The 19,250-nt window shown below is 35.5% G+C and overlaps 1 protein-coding gene and 1 long non-coding RNA gene across 4 annotated transcripts; one reads left to right on the top strand and one right to left on the bottom strand.

Annotated features, from left to right (window-relative positions):
* Positions 1-69: 69 nt before the first annotated feature.
* Positions 70-19,250, top strand: LOC120482756 (uncharacterized). The gene is made up of 3 exons (XR_005623490.2): positions 70-203; positions 731-862; positions 19,174-19,250. It is a non-coding gene; the product is annotated as an uncharacterized LOC120482756 (long non-coding RNA).
* Positions 1,751-4,973, bottom strand: penka (proenkephalin a). Of its 3 annotated transcripts, none has more exons than XM_089131410.1 (3): positions 4,816-4,973; positions 4,442-4,599; positions 1,751-2,874 (listed from the first exon to the last, which is right to left on the bottom strand). In XM_089131410.1, the coding sequence occupies exons 2-3, from the start codon at positions 4,577-4,579 to the stop codon at positions 2,275-2,277; spliced, it is 738 nt and encodes a 245-aa protein (XP_088987536.1). In that variant the 5' UTR covers positions 4,580-4,599; positions 4,816-4,973; the 3' UTR covers positions 1,751-2,274. The 3 variants fall into 3 exon arrangements, with proteins under 3 accessions (XP_088987536.1, XP_039533293.2, XP_039533291.2); XM_039677359.2 differs by having other exon boundaries at positions 4,442-4,604; XM_039677357.2 differs by having other exon boundaries at positions 4,442-4,582; positions 4,816-4,972.

Here is a 19,250-nt window from a genome sequence, read left to right on the forward strand (position 1 = left end):
AGAAACACTCACTGCGGTCACGTGACTCAGCTGACTGCACTGATTTGTGGGAGTTGTTGGACTCTCTACGCTCCAGATCAGACACGTCATCTCGCCCGCCATCTTGCAACGGTCAGCGAGTCACCCGAGTCACTCACAGTTAGATCAATGTTGTGAAAGCGACGAGATTTAAATTTCCGAAGATGGTAGATAACCTTTCACAGGTGAGAATGTGTTGGTTTGTGTTTTATATGTATTAACTAAAAACGTAATGTTTTTACTATGTAAAATCGCATGTTTTTATATTTAATATGGCAACATTTAATGTCTTATCAGCTGACGCCTTCGTATGGAAGAGTAAAAAATATTATTGCTTAATATAAACGCGCAACCGCGAGAAATAAAGTTAAAATTGCGTGATATAAAGTCGCAATTGCAATAAATAAAGTCAGAATTGTGTGTTATCATGTCAGCGCAATGGGAAGGTAGACCTTCACTTTCCATGGGTCCCAGTTGTGGAGTTGTAATTTTAATCATTAAAAAATCAGTAAAATCAGTAAAAAGTATTCAAGTATTAGGAACATCATTGGGAATTTTAAAGTTAATTCAGATTCAGCAATCATAAAGTGGGAACTTTTGAAGTATAAATGTCAAAAATTCTCCACACAGTTTGGTAAGCAAATCAATGCAAAGGTTTTGAGAAGCTCTGTGATCTTAAAGGAATTAATATTTTATGTCTATCCTCTCCTAGTGAACTGGACAGGGAGACGTAGTCACTGTTCTTTATGCTGAGAAGGCCAAAGCTGCATTTATCAATTCAAGGGCAAAGTGGCAAGAATTTGGACAGGAATTCCTTTTTTTATGTAGAAAAAAAAGAGAAGAGGTGAGTGAAAAATGATTTCTTCTCTTGATATTAATGGCACTTTGACTTCCGATGAGAAGTTGTTTTTCAGAGGAAAGACGTAATGCTCTAGATTTCAATACCCTTAATATCACTTTTAAAATCAAGGATAAAACATAGTTTAGCCCAAGAGAAATAATTTGTAATGCGATTAACATTTCTGCTACCACGTGACATCAAATGTTGTAAGTTTCCCATTATATTTTCTACGTTTCATAAGCAGTCTCTAGAAGCTTGGAAATTAGAATTTGTTTAAACATAATGTCTTTCTCACATTTTATCTAAGAACAAGACTATATTTTAAAAAGAATGGTTTGATAAGGGAATTATTTTTGTTTCAGATTTGCTAAATGGTAACGGTGAAGGTCATACGTATCAACAAATACTTCCAGATTACCATAAAGGCATCTCATCTAAATTGCTTCACCTTGTGAAAGCACATATCCATTATAACTGTTGGGCAGATTCCAAAACAAGGTATTAATAAAACATGATTAATGGATCTGAACAAGTTTTTTGTGAACATAATCAAATTATTCAGGAGTCGACTATTCAAAAAAAAAAATCGACTAGATGGATCATCAGCACCCACTCAGAAATCTCCATCCATCCATTTATGTAATTATCTGCATAAGTAATTTAACTTTACATCATGCTTGCATGGCTAGCAATGCTCTTAAGCCTTGAACATATTCACAAAAAAGTGCAGCCTCTCAGACATTTATTGGTCAAGTAAGTGGTAAAAATAAGAAAAGTTGGGTCTTAATAAGCTGGGCCATTGAGGCAGTGACACCGTAATAATGGAGAATATCTTCCACTTGCAAAATGGCTTAATATGTAAGAAACAAATACCTCACTGACACATTACACTTCTGCAGTAAGATGAATTTATTGTATTCAGCTAATGGCTCAAAAATCATCTTGCTTTGATTTAAACAAGAACAAAAGCTGTTGAAAAGTTGTTAAAAGAAATGCATTAATCATCAAGTTCAGACGGCAAACTTAACCTCACTACAGCGTTCAATGAGCGAAGCAGACTAGCTAATGTGATGAGATTCTCAGAGAACAAAGCAACACAGTGAAAAGTGCTTTTCATCAGTCATGATGTGACCCAGAAATAGTTAAAGCATCGTCCTCTGTCTTTACCAAATGTCCCATCGGATGGGTTATTCCATTGTAAGCACAGAGAATGTGAAAATATTATTTCTTCTTTTTAAAACACAAACCCTATAGTCACAGAGAACACAAATGTACATTGTACATTATGGAGGAATATTCAGCAGCAAAGACAAAAATAAATAGTCATTTAAAATGGCTTCACATGAAATTGGTACAGTGCAAGCTCTAAACAAAGTAGGAATAGGTCATTTAGGATGGGTGTCCATGTTTTAATTCTAATCCATGAATCCTCCATATCTCTTCTGCATGCCAGGCAGTGCCGTCTCGCCTCCGTCCTCGAAAGTGCGTTTCAGAAACCCATTGCTTTTCTGGCCGTCCAACCATTCAGGCCTGCCCACTCTGCGCATAAAGCCCCCGTATCGCTTGTGCTGGTCTCTCGCTGCCTCCCCTAGACCGCTGTTCCCCTGTACGCTCCTCATGAAGCCCCCATAGCGTTTGACCATGTCCCCATCGTGCTGCTCATCTGACTCTGTGATGAGACCGAATCTGAGGATATCTCTCAGCATCTCCACTTGCTGGTCTTCAGCTCCACCCTCTCCCTTGTCCTTCTTCATAAAGCCTCCATATTTCTTACTGATGAGCTCTGTGCCGTCACTCTCTGCCTGGGCCCCCGTGCCGATCTCTGCTGCTTTCTTAATCATGAAGCCCCCATACCGCTTCATGAAGCCTCCGTATTTCTTGGTGAGAAGGTGGTCGGCGCTCTCTTCCTCTTGCTTGAGGCTGTCGATGGCAAGGCGATCCTCTTCTGAGAGGATGTTTTTGCAGACTTCTAGTTTTCTGGAGTCCACAGTCCCTTCACACTCTAATGTGCAGGTCTAGAGGAGAAACGAATGGCTGATCAATGCAAGGAAAGATTTGGTCCACCAGAGGGCACACACATTCAGTCTAAAGAGCACAATGGAAGATAAAGAGTACTGCCAATAATTGCTTATGACAATCTGCACAGTGGAAAATGTCTGTTCAGTGAAGCACTCTGAAAACACGGTCAGAGAAAATGAAGAACTTGCTTTGAATTGGTTTTGATTTGAATAGCTCTAAGTGGAAATTATATCACTTGTGCTAGTAGCCTACTGCGTTCACATAAGAGTACAAAATATAAAACCAGACATTTGACTATGTAGTGTCTGTAATGTTCATCTTTTGTTCAAATAAGGTTTTACTGAATCTGTTAATATTATGTATGCCACATGTGACATAACCCTTGTGAAAAATAGGGAAGTGTACTTGAATTGAATGTGACGTGTATACTTTTAAGTCTTAAAAGAATAAGAGTATATAATAATTTCAAAAGTTTACAATAAAGTACATTTAAATTATGTTTGAATTAATTTTTTCCTGTTTAAATGTTTATAATTATGTCTGTGTTATTCAATATTACGTTTAAAAGTTCATAGATTTTTAAATGTACTAAATTGTAACTTCGTTACACATTTGTAATTACAAATTTATTTAAATATATGACATGTAAGTTTCAATAGAAATTACATTAAAGTATATTTAGTTTATCGTAATGCTTGTCAGCAATTGCATTTATAACACAAAAAAGTTGCTTTTGAAGTTAAATCAACTTGGCATCCTTGCCATGTTTATGTCATTTCAACTTAAATTACATTATACTGACATTTATAAAATTAGTTGAGACAACTTCAAAAAGTTGAAAATTGCTTAACTTATTTTGATGAGTTAAAGCAATGTAAAAACATGTTGTCATAACTTATTGATCATATTTCTTTTTTTAAGTATAAATTTCAAAGATGAATACATGGGTAAAAAAAAGCTAACTGCATTTTATATCAATTTAAACAATAATACTTTTCATTTGACTGCAATTAAGAGTCCAACAACAGCACATTCATTGATTTAATAACACCACTGGGCTCTTTTAATCTGGCAAACAACCATTGCTTGCCTTATAAGTAAAAAAAAAAGAAGTTTTCTCCGTTTCTCATAACATCTTTATTGCAAATAAATGTTTAATTTAAGATTTAAATATAGGAGGGACCGGATAGCTATCACACATTTTACTCAAGTTAATATTTCTCAGGTTTGAATGTCAATTTTTGAATTTGACTGCAAAAAAGATATTGAACATTTCTGCCATAAGAAAAAGTAGTGAACTGAACAGTTCACCATGTTGTCTCACAATAAGGTAGTCGTCACGATAGAATGCCATTCTGTAAACAGTAAAACTATTATGAAACCGCAAAAAAAATTGTAAAAGGTGGCAATCAACAATGTCAACTTATAGCCGACCTGACTTCTATGAAAAATAATAGCCTCTTGTCCTGAGAACACAGATTAACCTTTTAGTTCAAATCTATATGGTCATTATATAGTTTCAGACTTTTGTCGGAATATATATATGTAAAAAATGAAACTCACCAGTGTGTCGATCTCTGTCTGTTGTCGGATCAGCCGGTAAACGCAGAGCGCGCAGTCTCTGCCGCAGTCAGCTCGAACCATCAGCACGAGACAGGCGCTCAAAGCCAGAGTCCACCAGGAGTTCAGTGTTAACGCCATGGGCTACAAACGAGCAGTACCTTTACTTACATGAGGAAAATGTAAAGCAATCTGTGGTAGAGTCTTGAAAATTTTACATAAAAGTGGTAAATATAACATGGGCTACTGTAAATGAGCGCGTAAAAATTATTTATAGGCTACGCGCATTTGCGCATAAAATAACCCATCAACTAATTCAGCAAATGAAATGATTAGTTAATAAGTTTAATTATCTTTAAATTCTTTAAAAAGTTCACCTGTTTACAGTAGGCTAGTTTCTTGGCAGTGTCCCCGTAGTGCTGAATCTGTTGTTTTAGAGAAAGATCTCTCGCCAGGTCTGGTGCAGAAGCGTCTTCAGAATCGCACAGCACGAGGATAAACTCCACACCTGCTCTGTTTAGAAACGACGAACCCTCGCAACTTTTAAGCAGTGTGCCCTCGTGACGACACGCCGCTAGGAAGCATCACGCGTAGAGTGACGTTTTTTTTTCCTGAGAAAATCAATTCTTGAATGACATTTTTCGATCCTCGAATTATATTTAGGCTAGTTTAAGATCAACAGTGCATTTGTTGGTAAGTAGGCTAGTCTACTGTGAATATTTGAATATTATTTGTCATGCTGAGAAATGTAATGTTCTGCAGTCATTTCTTTTAATGTAACACAACGTTCTATTGACCCACATTGGCCGTCATTTAAAAAAAGAAAAAAACTAGGTTAGTTGATTCCCCTCAGTTCAGACAACAAAGCAGCTGTATTTTTCTATATTATTCTTTTTTGTTGAGGGCCTATTGTGCTGAAGAGTGCATGCTGTTCTGTTTTTTCTTTTTCTTTTTCCTATATGAGAACTGGTACTAATGCGGTCTGGGTAGTCAGCATACTGCTTAAGACAGGATATGTGCTCGAGAAATAGTAGACTTGTGTGTATTCAAACCAGCCATTCAATTTGTGGCTTTGTCTTGAGCATTGGTGCCATGCGGCGTAGGCTATTTCATGATCAGTATTATTGTATAAGTATTATTGTGACTGTTTTGTCTGAGATCATTGTTTTGCCTCCTTCATAGTATGTCTGCAGGGGTTTTAAACATCTGTTGCAGCATTTTGACAGTTGTATCATGACATTTAGTCCCATATGGATATTTGCTCATTTGTTCGAATATCAATTTGCAGGAAACGTCAAACTCTTCCTCATTGAGCCCGTTCAAAGCGGACGTCTTTTATAGGCACTTCACAAGATATCACAGGAAATTATAGATCTTTCTATTGCGGATTCCACGTAGCCTGAAGCATACGAAATTGGTAGTCAGGACATTAACGGACATCAATTAGAGGCTTATGGATTCTGGAAATGACTGCTAATTCTTTGGACTCATTTTAAACTGTATGATGTAAGGCGTTAAATAAGATTGAGAAGAGGATAAAACTAATTATAATATTTTTATCCTATTGACTGCATGGAATTCAATACTTTAAGGTTGTGATGAAACAGTAGAGATTTAGAGATTATCTTCGATGTAAAAAAAAACTATGTTGGAAAAAGAAAAACATGTAAGTTATTGGGACTTTGTTCTGCCTTCATTTGTTGACTGGATTGAGGCAGATCTGTTTGCGAGTTTGTTATGTATCGGAAGAAAGGTGAGCGTTTAAGCGACTGAATGATTAGAAAAGACCGGCATTCGTCAGAAAAGTCTGTTGTTTCACCAAATGAAATTCATTTAAAAACTTCGAGGTCAAATGAAACATGCATGGATGAATCATTCACAATACGATCAATAATATGCATTTAGAGATGTGCTAGATTTTCATTTCATGCTGACTTTAAAGGTAAGGTAGTCAATTTTTGGAGATTCTATCAACAGCGAGCTTTAAAAGCATAAGATCCCACCCTCCCTTCAGAGCGTCTTTAAAGCCACGCCTCCTTTAAAACACATAATCGTGTGCTAACAAAAGCGTCACGAGAGACATCGTTAAACTACCTCATGTCTCAAAGCACATAAACAACATAAAGAGCACTGACCTGTACCGCAAATTTGAGTCACGAACCGCTCCAAGTATAACATCCATCTCTTACAAATTTCAGTAGTTATGGCGTGAGCGCAGCAAGACCTGGTTGTTTTGGTTCAGGAAGAACTGTAAAAGGTGGTTGTTGTTTCGGTTGCGGTCCTCGCGAGCAGGCAGGTAGGACATCGTATCATTGCATTTGGACCGAAGACAATGATTGGATGAACATTTTGTGGTGATATATATAAATAAATGTACCCACTTAACTTAGTGATTGCAATCAGGATGTGAAGAGACTTTCAACCAGCGCAACAAAAATATTTCTGGAACAAATCACCTACCTTGCCTTTAATTATTATGTTCTATATTTCAGTCCAAAACCTCTGTTGATAAAGCATCTTCAAATATCACAGCGCAATGAGCATAACTAAACGTTTCAGAACAACACAATTAACGCCCATAAACACAGTTCTCTAATTATGCGGGTAGAAATATGGTAATAACATTTCAAAGACAACATCAGGGCTACTAAACTCCTTTCTTGAATCCAATTAAGAAACCCTGTTCTTGGAAATAGTTATTAATTTTAATCAGTTTAAAGTAGAAGTAGAAGTAATGCTGTTCTTATTAATTCAGCAGACTCTATGAGACTCTATATTTGACAGATCTCTGCACAGAATCAAGCACTTAGTCACTGTCTTACATTAAATAATCAGTCATACCGCTTTTAAAAATGCTCTGCTTTTTATAAATTCTGAATCAAACATCTTTTGATAATGGATAAGTGTAACCCTCTCGACGCTAACATGTTGGTTTTCCTGATAAAGCGATGAAAATGAATCTAACTTTCTTCTAGGCTGGCTATGAACACAATCTGTAAATTAATAAAATAAAATGCAAAAATGTGAAGCCATGGAGATTGCAACTAGTAACACTTCAGTGTGGACCTGTTTTAAGTGGCAATTTGAATAAATGCCACTATAGCTTTAATGTGCTCCTGGGGATTTTGAAAGCATCATATCGATCCATAAAACTCAGGGGAATTACAAGGTGATGATGGTTTTGCTTGCCGGGGGGGGGGGGTCATAGCTGGAAATATGCTTGTGAAGCACACCATTCCACTCCCACTGGCATGTTATCTTCATAAACTCTACAACAAAGTGGAAGTTTCATATCAATGAGCTATGAAATCTACGTAAATATGTATTTTATGTTGACAGTTTTTTTCACATTTAATCACGGTATTAAAAGTTTCAATTGGCGCTGACCGAATGTTAAAGGGTTAGTTCACCCAAAAATGTGTTTCCAATCATGTAGGAAAGCATGTCTTCTTTTTTTTTTCTTTGTGGTCAAAAAGCATTCTTTATATATTCTCTGTACATTTCTTTTTCTTTTTTTGGGTGAATGATCCCGACCAGCAGAATTATCTTTGAAAAGCTTTCACTAAAAGACAAGCACACATAAGTTACGAGTGTAAATGAATCCTGAGGGAACAACAAAGCATCTGAATACTCTGCCCTTTAAAAGCATATAACTAACACTTATTTTATGACATGCCAGACTGTTGAAACACTTTCATCCCATGACCGGCTGGATTTCCAATAGAATGCTCTTAGAAGAAAAGGTTATATATAGAATAGAACCTTAAAAGGTTCTAAAGCGCTACGTATTTGGAACCCCTAAAATGCAATGCATGTGAATGATCACAAAATTCAAGATATGGGGGTTAAAAAAATGTAACTAATCAATATCACACGAAGAGTGACATTTCAGTTTTTATCCTGCAAAAATCAGCATGATTGAAATGTGACATTAAGTTACTACAACAGTTTAATAAACAATAACTTAATTACAACTACAAAATGTTGCAGAATAATGTAATATGAATGAATAATAGCCTATTGTGCCAAAAGGGTTCTTTCTTGTCATTATAGAAAATTTTTTAGCATGAAGTTCTTTTGGAGTTGAGTAAAGAGAACCCCAATGAACCCTTTTTTCTAAGAGTGGAAGTCCACGAAAAGTGTGGTAAAATGCCATTTTCCCAAGATGTAAAATAAATCTCTGATGTCCCCAGTGTGTGTGTGTGTGTGTGTGTGTGTGTGTGTGTGTGAAGTTTTAGCACAAAATACCCCACAGATATTTTTATATAGCATGTTAAAGTTGTCACTTTTTAGGGTTTGCAGAAACGCACCGTTTTGTGCCTGGCCCTTTAAATGCAAATGAGCTGCTGCAGAGGGCGGGGTTTCAAGAGTTTGTGTGTGTTAGCAGACACACTTAAATGACAGAAACTGTTCTAACGAGTCAGTCAAAGATGGAGAGACTCAAGAAGATGACAACATGTAGAATGCAACAGGACGTCTCTGAATGGTTAGTTGATGAATTTATGTTGCTGATGTGGAGTTATCTATCTTCAATTAGCATATTCTGTCATGATAATCTATAAATCGCTTGTATAGGAACTGTTGCGAGATGCACACAGAGTTACTTTCTATTGCATGTGAAAAGATGGATGCTAAATTTTGAGCTGACTCACAAACATACTCTTATACAACCAGTCTTCCTCTTCTCAACATGGACTGCGTGTTCCTGGGGGCGGGTTTTATGCACATTTTAGGGTTGGTGATGTCACTAACCCTAGAGGAATGTCGTGTAGTCCCTTCCAGGCATTTGTTGTAGTCCTTTTCTTTAAAAGCAAATATCTTCCTTTGCTTTAATAGTTTGACATTATTATAAATGCATTTTTAAAAACGTGTAGAAACAGTAATAAAAGTGTACTCTCTTTAAGCACACTTAAGTGGCCTTTTATTTAATTAATATTATATTATCTGCAAGTCGTTTAATATATATATACACTGTGTATGTATGTATGTATATATATATATATATATATATATATATATATAAAGATACGCACTTCTAAGATTCGAAGTTCGCTGCAACTATGTAACAGCAACTATATAAACAGCTTGAACATTTTTAAATCTTTCTAATTCAGTTGTTGTTTGTGAGCTCACAAATGTGGACAAAGTGCACAATTGACCCAGCAAAGATCTGTTAGTGCCACTGCATGTTTTATGTAAATATTGATCTTTGTATGAATTAATGGAGAAAGTGGACGTTTTTAATGTTAATTTCAATTAAGCATTTAATTGATGTTGTGTTAAGATGAACACAAAATGTATCTGAAGCAAATGTGCATGACAAACAGTGAAACGTGCCTTTGCGACGTTTGTACGTGTTTAAAAACACAGCTAGACATTTATCAGTTGAAGGAATCTCATAAATTATAAATTTGATGCATGTTATGTAGCTAAATATACATGAAAAAAAGGAAACAAATACAAAGTAAGCATGGCAATGTTTTGTTCTGGCAAATGGTCGAGTTTCTCGTACATTAGAATCAAATAGTGAATAATGGCGTAATTTCATGTCCGCCAACAACAGATCTGTTGTTATGGGTTTCCAGTATTTAGGTTGTATTTAAAGGATTTTTTCACAAATTCTGTCATTAAATACTCACCCTCATGTCGTTCCAAACCCGTAAGACTTTCGTTCATTTTCAGAATGCAAATGAAGATATTTTTGATGAAATCTGAGAGATTTCTGTCCCTCCATTGACAGTCCACACAACTTGACGCTTCAAAAAAGTTCATACCTAAAGAGATAAAATAAAAAAAGAAATAAATGAGGCATTTTCTGTAATACAATCAAACCCCTTTGTAGATTTAATAACTGCAGTGCCAGTGACTAATAATGTAATAATTGCAGGAAAACTAAATTACTTATCTTCTCCGGCCTAAGCATATATTATCACACTCAAAAGCAGTCCTAAAGAGCGTCTCTTCCTGTTTGCATAACTCACCCTCAATATTCAGTATCTTATCCACTCAAGAAGGTGTAAATATAAAAGTTATTGCTGATGGCAAATCAGTGATAGTGCTCTCATATGTGTGGCAGAATTTAATTAACTGTTCCTGTCATTGGTGCTGTTCGGCCATAGCCTGAGCGACACTGTAATTATGGTGCTGATATCCCTTCTTCACCCTGCAGGAAATTGAATATGAGAGCTGATAAAAAAAATTCTTTTTATACCCAAATTATACAGCACAATCATATTTAATTGTGCACCAATTATCTTTTAGTTTAATTTGAGGAAGCTGTTTTTTTGTCATTTCATTTCAAACTTGAACAGTTTGGTTTGATAAAAAAGTGAAAAAAGTGACATTTTATTAATCATGAGGAAATTTAGAGGTTTATGTTAAAGGTATAGTTCATCCTACAAGAAAATAAATTATTATTATTTCTTCTGCTGAGCACAAAATAAGTTATTTTGAAAAAATAACCGATATTTTGGTTGGGTCCCTCTTAGAAATAAAAGTTCCAGAAGGGGTTTTTTGCAGTGATGCCAGAAGAACCATTTCGGGTTTCTCAAAGACCCATTCAGTGAACAGTTCTTAAAGGGATACTCCACTTTTTTTTTTTTTGTAAATGGGCTCATTTTACCACTCCCCCGGAGTTAAACAGTTGAGTTTTACCATTTTCGAATGTATTCGGACGATTTTTTGATATTTAGAAGAATATCAGTAACCAGACAGTTTCTGGTCTCATTGACTTCCATAGTATATTTTTTCCTACTATGGAAGTCAATGAGACCAGAAACTGTCTGGTTACTGATATTATTCTAAATATCAGAAAATCGGCTGAATGGATTCGAAAATGGTAAAACTCAACTGTTCAAGTCTGGGGAAGTGGTAAAAGGAGCCTATTTACAAAAAAAGTGGAGTATCCCTTTAAAATATATATTTTTTTCTTTTGTGCAATGGAAAGGTCCCATGGATATTAAATGTTCTTCATGAACTCCAAGTAAGAACCTTTATCTAACCAAACAGTTTTGCACTGACTTCCCAAAAAAAAAACTGAGATGTTTCTCAAATTATTTTGAGAAAAAGTCATACAGGTTTTGAAAGACATGAGGATGAACAAATTCATTTTCATGTTTGGGTGAACTATCCCTTTAAAGTTCTACTTTTAAAGCACATTCAATCCACATTTAGTTGTATAAGTGCTTTTCACAATGCAGTTTTAAAGCAGCCTTACAGAAAATGGCCATTTTTACAGTATGTTTAAAAATCAGATGTGACTGTGTCCAAGTAATGTCCATATGTCAAAAATGTACAGTTCTAAGATTATACAAATCATAAATCATATTTACATAATGTATTTATTTAGGCAGAAACAATGAGTTCAATAAAGCAATTATTACAAGTTGTGATCGTAATGATTACAATATATCGAAAATTTGGCAGTTGTGCATGTTGATTGAGAGTTGCTGTGATCTGCCGTCAAACTGAATCTCTAGGCAGTCCGAGGTAGAAACAGAAAGATAATGGAAAATAATTAGCGTAGCTGCTGTTCATAACATTTTAAGCACTAGATTGGCAAATCTGATATAGCAAGCATATGTATTATGTGAATGCTTTATTGTCTTTAATCTTAATTAATCTGTGAGTGTGTGTCTGAGCCACAAACATAAACAGGAAGGCGATTCTTAGATATGGACTTAGATGTCATACAGTAGGTACTACCCAAAGTCCAGAGTTTTGAGACCTTAAAGAGCGTGATGGACTGTAACACAGTAGAAGATCAGTTAGGGAGCTAAACCATTTAGGGCCTTATATGTCAGAAGCAATACTTTGTAATCGATACAGAATTTAGTTTAGAGATGATAAAATTAGGGTTATATATGAAGAGTTCAGATGCAAAAGCCTCTAAATGCCATTTGAAATTTTCCTCTTTAATGATGATTTTTATCAAACTTGTATATTTAAGTTCAGTAATTTCACTTAAATAACAATTAATAGGTAATTATCATTGCCATTTAAGTGAAATCACTGAACTTAAATATACAAGCTTGATAAAAATGATCATTCTAGAAGAAAATTTCAAATGGCACTTAGAGGCTTTTGCATCTGAACTCTTCATATTTTCTTGACCTGGAAAGAACTCTTTCAGCGGCATTTGGACTATAGCTTGCAGGACAACCATGCAATGCACTACAATAATCCAGAGGTCACTAATGCATGAACTAGCTTTTCAACATCAGAAACGGATAACATGTTCCGCAGTTTAGCTATGTTTCTGAGGTGGAAGAAAGCTGTTTTTGTAACATATAAAATATAACTTTCAAAAGACAAGTTGCTGTCTAATATAACTGTAGGTCTTTAACTGGAGAGCATGAAGTTACAGTACATCCTTCTAGATGCAATTTGTAAGAGATTCTTTGTGCAGGTTTTTGGTCTAATAAGTTATCCGAATTTAATAGAAGAAAATGACTGTTTTTATATCTTTAACACACTCTGTCAAATTGGATAATTTAGAGATTTCAACTGGATGTGTTGAGACCAATTATATGATAATGATATTGAAACTAGCAGAGGGCCTAGAACAGACCCTTGTGGCACTCCATCATTCACTTTCATTTAATTTACTGTCAAAAAAATTCCCGCTTTAGTGCCTGTCCCTGAATACCAGTGTCATGTTGTAATCGATCTAAGAATGTGTGTATATCTAGTGTCAAACACAGCACTAAGATAAAGAAAACCTTTTTTAAGATGCATGGGTGGAATAAACATATGGCAGGACTTTAATTTCTGACCCCTGGACATTACACCTCTGACTAAGAGGTAAATAATCAAGTTGTCTAACAATAAAACAAATGCTGACTGAATTTAAGATATGTGCTTTTATGCAGGAGAGCAGGTGATTAGTATTCAGATAAGTGTGATGTTGTGAGGGAGTGACGGTGTAGCCTGGTCTGACTCAAAATGAACACTGAGGCTTCTTAATGGTGAGTTCTGCCTTCTATGAAGGTCACAAGCCCAGAATATGGATGGATAATGCGTTATTCACATGCAGGACAAAATACAGAATAATAAAATCCAAGAAAGCCTGACCACATGGATTGTTTTCTTAGATGTCAAGAGAAAGCCAGATCTGTTTGTCTTGGGCTTTTTTTCAGTACCCATATTGTAAATAACATACTGATACATGACTCAATCTTCACATTTTCTTCAGTGACAACAATTTCTTCACTGTAATCTTAAACACACCTCCATGACCTTTTTCCTTTCTGTGAAAACATTTACTGACAGCATGGCTTTGATGGTGGTGGTGGTGGTGTGGCCCATGCTGCGACTATTCCAGCAGGGACCCTAGGTGCCACAAAATACATTACCAGCCTTGTTTACCCTGGGAGTGAACACAATTGCTATAATTATTGTCATTTTCATCAAAGCCAGTGAAAGCTGATGCGGTGTTAGTGTAATGCTGTAAAATTACAGGGGACCCACTTAGACATTGGAGAGGGATAACTGCTGCCCTACTTTTCACTCTATCATTTCTTTCACTTTATCTATATATCTCTGGCCTTTATAATGGATGCTGAAAAATACAGGGGCTACTTACCCCTTTAAATTGAGGAAATGATGAAAGCCATATATTAACTAATAAACCGTTGTGATCCTTGAATCTAGTTGGTCAAGCCAAGTGTGCTGATATTTAGTCCAACAGCACTGGGACTTTTCCCTGTTTCTCATTGATCCGCTTGTCTGTGTTTGTTCCAGACAGACTGTCAGTCTGTGCGTTAGAGAAGGAGATTTTTCAATGATAGTAGGTGGTGACAAATAATTTGATTAGTTAAACTCAAAATACTGATTCATTAAGGAACAAAACAAGTGACTATATTTATGAGTAAGTCATTGAATCATTCACTCAACCAATATGTTCAAAAACACTGATTTATTAAAAAAGGAAATACCACTTTGTTGTTGTTTTTTTCTCAGTAATAGGCAAGTTTATGTGGCTTTGGCTTTTTAATGAAGTCTATTCAGTCTATGCCGCATTTCCACAGTTATTGACATTGTAAATTTCATATTATATAAGTCTTGCAATTTTTTACAATTTAATTAAAAGATAATCTTGTAAATTTATAAAACTATAATTTGTGTTGTATTATTTTGGTATTAAATTAAAAACTTTTAAATAATTATACCACTGGCTTAGATAGTGATGTAAATTTTCTTTCTTTTGACTGCCGCAATCAGTCTCTACATTTGATTCCTCTTTTGAAAAGTCGTAGAAATGCTATCCTTGATTTTATTTCATTTTACTATTGGAGCAAAAGAGAAGACAAAAACCCGACAACTTCTACATCTGACAACACCGGAAATGGGTTAAACCGAACTGTTGTAAGACATTTCATATACAGTATTTGCTGCTCAGTTGATATTGCTTAATGTTGACAAACGTTTTTCATTGAAACTTTTTGAATATGACAATATGTTATGAGAATGTGTTCATCAAAAATGTGCATACCTAAGCAAACTTTGTTCTTAATTCTGATATAAAAATGTCACCTACACTGTAAAAAAATATTTTCATGATTAGTAATCACAACATTTTTTCTTTTGTCAAATCAACTTAGATCATTTATGTAGTTCAGATAACATAATATTTTGAGTTTCTGATGATTAAATCAATCTCCTACATTGTATTAACTCAATTTTTCCATTTCAATGAACTTAAACTTTTAAGGCAACCAGGTTACTCATTTAAGTTAAACCATATAATTTTTTTTTTTTTTTTTTTTTTTTTTACAAATTTCTGTAATACTAAAACAAAACTTGCATGAACTTTCAAATCATAAAACCTCCAAATGCCTGCAAGACACCTTAATCAACACTGACATTTTGAAAGGTAGAACGACCAAATGATTATTAATTACACCTTTTTAGACGGGCAAATTAAATGTGAACTGACATTAACAATAAGTATATAATATCATTATTATTTTAGAACCATCGGGTCATAACACAAGGTTAAACATTTTGTTTGTTTGTGTTTTTTGGACCAGAAATATAATGATTTGACTGTCTTTGCTCCAAGAGAAAAGAGTTCGAATGAACATCTTTGAGAAATGCGTGATAAAGGAAAATGTCAAATAGAATAATTTGCATATTCGCTTATTAGCAATGATTGCTCTGAATATTGCTCTATTCATGTAAAATGTGTAATTGCAAGGCTTGATAGATGACTAAACCCTTTCTCTCATGTTTTTTTTCCATTTCTAAATTAATATGTATGAGAAGGGCTTTAAAATCTGTTCATGGCTGCCTCACTAAAGAGGTGCCATTGCAGAGCTTCAAATGATGAAGGATAGACAAATGACAGCCTTTCAATTACCTATCAGTTTCAACAGGAGACAAAACTCATTGCTTCAACTTCTTTTGTACCAAAAAGCAATTATATTTCATAATAACATTTGTATTTTTTGCCATCTATTATGGCATTTAATTGATAAAAATGGTACAGAAATTCCTGGAACTGTTCAGCATTCATGTAATGGTGATTTTAGTCATATTGTTTAACTTTTTGGGCAGGCTCAGCTTACAGCTCATACTCAAATCCTTTGTTGTTTATGTTCTGATTTGAAAATGACTTGCGATTGTATTGAATTAACCCTATGGATATGGAATATTAACAATCAATAATTAATATTTATTATGAATATTTGGATCAGTTAATATAATTAACTTCATGTAGTAGAATTAATATTACAATCAACCCACCTGTTCGTCATAAACACCCATTAATTGTTTATCAATTCTAAGAAATATTCATTTCCGGGGAAGGGAAATGTCTAAGAGCCTGAAGTCAAAATCTAAATCGTAAAGTAAACTTTTTTGCAAGCAGAGAATCAGAACCTAAAACCGTTTTGTGCACAAGTTGTATTAACTAAATCACAAACATAACTAATCTAAACACATACGTTCAAGCATAGTGACAGAATGGAATCAGAAGCAGGAAATGGAACTATTGGAAAGAACTATCAGCTTATCATTTTCAGAGTACCTCATTATATATGTACTTGCATGGCATTTGCAGCGGGCACATTTCTTGAAGATCGTGGAATGGGATGTAGATGTTTCCTTTGGGTGTCAAACATTGAAGTTGCAATCGTTTTCTTCTCCGTGGATGAAGAGGATATGATGATCTTGCATGGTTTGTTTGACTCCGTTCCGTTTGAAGGTTTTCTCTCTCTCCATTGAGCACATGGCTGAGCAAATGCAGGTGGTGACCTGCCGGTCCATGGGCCAGAGAGGCCATGCAACCAAGGAGAGAGAAAGTCGGAGAAGTAGATGGCTGTCCATTCAGTAATGGAAAAGTTGCAATTTTCCTCTGAAGTTGGATTTAAAACAAATACTCTGTCGGAAGAGTGAAGGCATAGCAATGGCAACTCTGGGGGGATTTTCCTTTTCCTTTGTGATTGATTTCTGAATCTTTGTTTTAAGCATGCTCATTTGCATGTTCAGCTGGATTTGTTTCTGATGAAGAAACTAAGAAAGTTTCTTGTAATACTAATAGACCCGTTTTGCGCTGACGTCACAGTTACGTAACGGCGCTAGCTGGAGGCAAAACAAAGTGAAAACTGGAGGCGGCCAATACAAACCAGCACAGATTCGGCTACATAATAAGGAGCTTAAATTATTTTTATTATTTTTAAATGTCATCTTATTGTGTTGTTTGGTGCAAGTATCAATGAAAAATGAATATGCTGTATCTGGATTTTTTATTTCTAGAAAATATTCACATGATTAAAATCACACCGTAATGACACTCTTTACATTGCCGTCTTCTTTGCCCTGGCTTGGCAGAACTGCGGATCATACACACAAGTCTTGTACAGGACTATTCAGCATATAGTTATAGGCATCTAAAGATTTATATGCCCTCAGTTTCTCTTTAGTGTAGAAGTCAGGCCACTCAACCGAGGTAACGTAAACGTTAATCCTGTCAGATCGTCCATGCATTGAGTGAGCGTGTAGGCGGCTACGGGTCGGCCAATCTGGTTCTGTCCGTTAAAAATAACTTTTGAAAATAACAATCGCGGTCCTGGACAGTGAGTGACCTTACACATTAAGATAAAATCTGATTTTCTCCAGTCATTGTTTAAAAACAAGCTAATAAAACTTGCTAACTAGCATTAGTGAAGCGGCCAGAGGGATTGTTCTGCCTCCACCTAAGCTCCGCCCACATAAAAATGTCACCATGTTTACCAACTGAAAAGGGTATGCTGCACAGCTATAGACGTATCATGTACACAATCATTTTGATCTTCAAAGTACCAATTTATACCTAGACCAAACATGGTATAGGTGACCATTGATTCTATTGTAAAATACACAGCATCAACAAAATAATAGTATTAAAAGACATTACAAAACACAGTTAGATCAGTTCATCTATAATTAATGCAGCAAAGTCTAGATAAAAGGCTGTTTCTGTCCTCCCTATTGTCTCTGTCTTGAACGTGACCACATTTTTAACAGCAATAAAACCAAATCTGATCGTGGTCATGGTAACTAAGACCTTCTAGCACTTTTGGGGGGATGGGACCACAGATGCCAGAGTGAGTTTTAAATATAATTTGTTAACTATAACAAATACTTGTGTCTGATTTGTCTGTCGTTACAGATGAAAACATGTCATCCTGTTTGGTGTTGACAGCTCATTCAACTCTCTGACCTGTTCATTGAAATCCAATCATTCATTAACTTTTTCCCCTCCAGAATTTTTTATTGAAGGTGCCAGCCACTGCCAGTATTTTTGATAATTTTCACAAAACTTTAAATAAATTTGTTTAGATCTTCACAGTGAAGGGTAACACTTCTGAAATCTCTGTGTAAACAATGAGTGACGTATACACGCGCAAAAGATCACATCCGGCACTTTTACGGCACTTGCGCAAACCGAAGCGCCAGCGCCCTCAGAGACGTGGCTGTGGTTACAAAAGGTAAAAACGATATAAATACTGTTCGTTGTCTCAAACAAACCGTTCGTTTCGTGTCTTAGGCCATCAATGTGTACTTACATTTACGAGTCATTAAATCATGTTTAATTTGGTCTTATCTGTGCATGCTCTTTGAGGTGGTGACCATAGACCTCCATTATATGACTGACAGACAAGAACGGTTTGACCTAAAAATATCAAAATTGAAACGACTGCGGAAACAAAGACACCTACATCTTGGATGCCCTTGAGGTAAACTAAAACATACCAAAAATTAATTTCAAAGTGAACTTTGTGTGACAGGCTGCGAAAAAATTTTCAGTCAAAAGATTTTATTGTGCTTCAATTAACCCCTGGAAATGAGAATGCATACATGGCAACTGGGAATTCTTAAAAACAACAAAAATGCCACTGAATTAATCTCATAAAATCACATTACCCCCTTAGAAGTTGAAAAAGATGCACTATCACCATTAGAATAAGAAGTGTTTGTTAACAGACTAGCAGTGGTACTCTGTACATATTCCTGACTAACAGAAAGACAAGGACATTTTGAGAAACCTCTCTACTTACCTCTGATTACATACACTTAAGATTATTATCAATTTTTAGATTGCACTTGATGAATAACGACTTGAGATGTGAGCCGGCTCTGCTGAATGGCTGTTGAATGGAGGTTATAATGTATTGTCTGCCATGGCAGCTTTGAAGTTGCATTCTTGAGAATAATGAGACATGACTCACCTTCTCTGTTCCTCTCTGCTTCAGGCGTGTCAATGCAGGAGATGTGAAAGTTACATCTATTCAGGCTGGAGGGAGGAATCAGTCGACATGTGTTAAAAAGG

Source organism: Pimephales promelas, chromosome 5 (assembly GCF_988280905.1).
Source record: "Pimephales promelas chromosome 5, fPimPro1.hap1.1, whole genome shotgun sequence".
Taxonomy (NCBI): Eukaryota; Metazoa; Chordata; class Actinopteri; order Cypriniformes; family Leuciscidae; genus Pimephales; species Pimephales promelas.